This window comes from Piliocolobus tephrosceles, chromosome 5 (assembly GCF_002776525.5).
Source record: "Piliocolobus tephrosceles isolate RC106 chromosome 5, ASM277652v3, whole genome shotgun sequence".
In the NCBI taxonomy this organism is placed as follows: domain Eukaryota; kingdom Metazoa; phylum Chordata; class Mammalia; order Primates; family Cercopithecidae; genus Piliocolobus; species Piliocolobus tephrosceles.
The window spans coordinates 20,448,125-20,452,708 of record NC_045438.1 but is presented as its reverse complement, the minus strand read 5'-3'; the positions used below and the strand labels follow the sequence as shown (position 1 = coordinate 20,452,708).

General features: G+C 42.8%; 1 protein-coding gene across 2 annotated transcripts; it reads right to left on the bottom strand.

Annotated features, from left to right (window-relative positions):
* Positions 1 to 290: 290 nt before the first annotated feature.
* On the bottom strand, positions 291 to 4,552 carry LOC111530901. 2 transcript variants are annotated; one of them, XR_002728042.2, is made up of 2 exons: positions 3,160 to 4,552; positions 291 to 433 (listed from the first exon to the last, which is right to left on the bottom strand). XR_002728042.2 is itself a non-coding variant. In XM_023198140.2 (1 exon), exon 1 carries the CDS (start codon positions 4,140 to 4,142, stop codon positions 3,831 to 3,833), a length of 312 nt encoding a protein of 103 aa, XP_023053908.2. In that variant the 5' UTR covers positions 4,143 to 4,552; the 3' UTR covers positions 3,030 to 3,830. The 2 variants fall into 2 exon arrangements, 1 of the variants encoding a protein (XP_023053908.2); XM_023198140.2 differs by lacking the exon at positions 291 to 433 and having other exon boundaries at positions 3,030 to 4,552.
* Between the last annotated feature and the right edge of the window lie 32 nt (positions 4,553 to 4,584).

Here is a 4,584-nt window from a genome sequence, read left to right as displayed (position 1 = left end):
GGACTTCAACATCCACACAGATGAACCATCCAACAAGGTAGTCCTCACTTTGCATGGTTCTAGTATGCACTGTGCAATTTTCACTGTGAGAATATTCAAGCCAAATTTCATTTACTGTGGTTTAATTAAATAATACCAGTTCCCCAACAACGTGGTTCACATTTCAATTGTGATGGCATATTAACTTTATGTGAAAAATTGCATAAAGAACAAAAATCACAGCTAGCTCTTCAGTTCACAGATCACTATGTAAATAACAGTCGGGCATTGTCTTAGCTTGGGCTGATATAATGAAATGCTTTAGACTGGGTTGCTTAAACAACAAATATTTTTTATTAAGGTTCTAGAGGCTGAAAGTCTGAGATCAAGGTGCCAGCATGGTGGGGTTCTTGGTGAGGGCCCTCTTCCTGGTTATGTCCTTACATGGTCTTTCCTTGGTGGGGGTGGGGGCAGGGGAGAGAGAAAGAAAGAGAAGGAATATGAATCTTGTGTCTCTTCTTTTTGAAAGGATATTAATCCCCATCGTGGGAACTCTACTCTCATGACCGCATCTAAATCTAATCACCTCCCAAAGTTCTCATGTCCAAATACCATCACACTGGGAATTAGGGCTTCAATTTATGAATTTGCGGGTGAGGCACAAACATTCAGTCCATGGCAGATATCACAGTCCTTCTTTCAGAGTCTGTCAGTTATTGGTCACTGCACAACCGTTACTCAGTTTTTCAGTTTATAAACAGCAAAGCATGTAGTTATATAGCTTCCTTGTTTCCCAGTGATAAATTAACATGATATTTTACAAAAATGGATCATTGAAAGGGAATTGGACATGAAAGATGAAAGTACAGCAAATAAAAAAATAATGCTGAAATGAAATTAGACGTGATTAGGGAATTTGAAAATGACAAAAGCAAAGCAAAGATAGGATGAGACCTTGGCCTACACAAAAGGCACCATAGACGCCATGGAGAAAATGTTCAGTGAGTGGAAAAAAGAAGGTAAAGTTGCTTCAGAATCTTCTAGTTTAAATTGCGCTAGAAAGAGAATGCAAATTATGGCTGATATAAAGACTTTTTCCTGCTTTTGATTGAAGACTGTAATACATTTAAATTTATTCCCAATCAGTCTGGCTAGCATTCGGGCGAAGTGTTGAAGTTGGCTGTCTTGTTGAAAGAAAATGATAATTACAAAGAGACTAAATAAAAATCTTTTTCAGCCAGTAAATTCTGGTTTCATCATTTTATGAATTGATTAATGTTAAGAGAGTAAAGTGGCTATGACAAAAGGGTGAAGAGGTCCACAGGAAGTGTTGCTGATACACTTTGTATTTAAGAATTCCTGAGAATAGTTTACAAGATTGAAAATGCAAAGACAAAATGTTGGACGCTAATCTAACCTTAGAATGCAGAATGACAATTTATGAAGACAGAAGATTAATCATATGAGAAGAGGCAAACACAGTTCACACCACTATTGGTAAGTTTTTTTGTTTACTTTTGTTTTTTACAAAGAATAAAGACTGATTCTCCATGTTTCTCATGTTTTAAATTGTGGCATACTAAATAAATCAGTTTTACAATTTAAAAAAATTCCTGCTATATGTCTACCTAGTAGTAAGAGAGTTTTTGATGTTTCAACAAAAGTTCTTAAGTGTCACAGAACAATTTTAATTTTTCTCTTTGATTATTAAGATCACTTTACACAATTTCAACTTTCATGGTCATTCTTATAGTCATGTTCTACTACGCCAAGCTAGGACTGTCTGTATGCTACTTTCTAATTCCTTAACCAACTCACATTCAGTTGCCTTTTACCTCTAGACCTTGCTCTTGCCAATATTAGTATGACTTCTGAAATCTTTATTTCAAGCAAGTTATTCTCATGCAATCATTTCCTGTCCTTCCAGCTCACCACCTCTAGTACCCTGAAGACAGCCACTCTCCAATCTTACTGAAATCTCCAGTTCATTGACTTTTTTCACCATTTATAGCCCTCAAATTTCCTGCCTTGTCCAGCTTAGATTTCATGGCTCATCATTATAATAACTCCTTTACAAACATACTTCTCCATTAGGAGAGGTGACCAGTCCCTCTTTTTAAAACACTCTTTCCTTTCAGTTTACAGCACTTTACACTTAGTTTTCTTCTTTTTCCTTCTCTATCTTACTTCCACAAATTGAGATTTGGATTTCTTGGTCTTGGGCCTTATTTTCACCTATATGTGCATAATCTAAGTGGTCTCATATAAGTTTCATGCTTTTCTTTTCCCCTTATTACCGTATTTCCAGGGCCTAACTCAGTAAACGGTAAGGCAGTATTTGATGAATGAATGAATAAATGGTTTTTTATATCTTCATCATTGAACATAGTTCTTAGTTAATACTTGGCTTTCCATAAAATATTTGTGGAATAATTGGACATTATTGTTATACAAGTGAGGAAATAGAGGGTCAGAGAGATTAATTTACCTTTGATCACATAGCTAATAAGTGACACTGCTGCGATTCAAACCAAAGTCTTAACTCTAAATCTTTGTTCTCTCCATTACATCATAGTACCTCCCTAAGTATTTCATCCTTAACTCCTAGAATCCATCTTCATTTACCTTATTCTTATGCCAAACTGGAATGATTGATGTACCTGAATATGTCTGTTTTACCACCCCTCAGCCTGTTTGGGGCTTGAAACCCAATGTCTACTTCCATTGCACATCTACCTGTATCTTTCCTACCTGTCTTTAAAGCAGTTTTGAAATTCTATGTCAACCTTGAAGCCTCCATTGTTTTAGTTGGCAGTAAACTCCATTTTTTTTTTAGTTGCTAGTTGTTTTCCCAGTTACGCTGCCTTAAAGTACAATTGTATATTCGTACCATATTGTGTTAGTGTTGAAGCTGCCTATAGGCAGGGATCTAATATATACAGTGCCTCCTTAATATTCTTCCTTGCCTTGCACATCAGAAGACTGAATCAGTATTTGTTGACTCCGGAATAAATTTGCATTTGAATTTGTCAATCTAAATAACAGGCAGGTTTGCCAGACATGACAAATATTCGAGAGTGGGCATTGCAATGTAGAATATGGTGTCATAGTAAACTATAGGTGTATTCAGGGAGGTAAAGGAAGACAAGGGGTTTAAAAAGGAAAAACGAGGAGGATTACCTAAGTTGTTTTGAAACAATTATCCTTGGCTACAAAGATAAGTAACAAAAGGGATGGCCAGTCCAAGGTTGGACAGGCAGTTGCAGCGCAAATGTCCTTGAAGCATTTTTTGTGTAGTTTTGTGGCCTTTGTGCAAGGTTGTGGTTTTGGCAGTCTTTTGTGCCAATTATTTATATCAGGCAGTTATTAGTGAGAACCTTCCCATCATGGCTTTCCCTGACTCCATCTTCTGCCAGCTTTCACAATCTAGAGACAGAATCCCGGAGGGAAAGGAGTACCAAATAGCTGAAGAGTTTTTTTTTTTTTTTTTTTTAAACAAAACAAAACACTAAACTCTATCCAGAGAATCTGACTGGAGGGCCCTTATCAGTGAAAAGAATTTAGTTGAAAGATGCAGTTTCTTCTTGGCAGATTCAGACAAGGAGTGCAGCGGAAGCTTACACCTGCACGTGGTGGGGCAGAGGGCAGTAGGGCTGGTGTGGCTGCGGCTGAGAGAAGGAAGCTGGATTAGGAGTGGCTTGAAGGCCCGGCGTCGTCAGTGGTGACCTCTCCGACCTGAGGCAAGTGAGCCAGGCTGGACTGGGCGTGTTAACGTCGGTGTTTGTCAATGTGATGCGCTAGAAATAATCCCTTTATCTTTCCCAACTTTTGTTTGCTGAATGTAGGCAACACTAATGAATGGAAAGGAAACAGGATTGTACTTTAAATCCGAGAACATTTTTTACTCTCCAGAACAAGTCATCTGCAGACGCAGGCAATGGAGTCTGTGAGGCCAGCTGTACGGCAGGCCGCCCCGGACCCAGGCTTGGCTCCTCACTTTCCGCTGTTTTTAGTGCGGTCCTAGAAGTGCCCTGATATAGCCCGAGATCAGTAATAAATGCATCTGAAACACACCGGCTCCCGCGTTCTCGCGGGGGTACCTGCCAGGCCAGCGTCCAGGCTCCTCCCCGGCTCCCGGCCGACCGCGTTCTCGGCGGAGGCATCAACCACGCGGGAACGCAAAGCCGCGAGGGCCAAATCTCAGCGACTTCTTCCCGCCGTGCCTCCCGCACGCTCCGGCGCGGGCGTCGACAGCCCCCGGGGGCAGCTTTGGATGCTCGGGGAAGCGCGGCCCTGGCAGGTGGCTCCGCGGCTCTCTCGGAGCGTCGCCAGCGAGAGGGGCGGCCCGAGAACAAAGGCGGGCGAGGAGCGAAGACTGAGAGCGCACAGAGGCGGAGGCCGCGCAGTCTCCGCGCGGCTGCTCCGAGCAGGGCGACCCCCGGCAGGGAGGGGGTGGGGCGGGGACCCCCGGGAGGGGCGGGGCAGGGCGGGCGGCGCCTGGAGAGAGGAAGGGAGCGAGGGTGACGCGCGGAGGGGCCGGGCCGGGCCGGGGGCCGCGGGGAGGGGGCGGCTGCGAGCGCGCCAAGTGGCGAAGAGCCGGGCCGG

Bases quoted from the DNA above. Each gene is read 5' to 3' on its own strand.
- LOC111530901 (XM_023198140.2), bottom strand. From the start codon at position 4,142: ATGCCTCCGCCGAGAACGCGGTCGGCCGGGAGCCGGGGAGGAGCCTGG.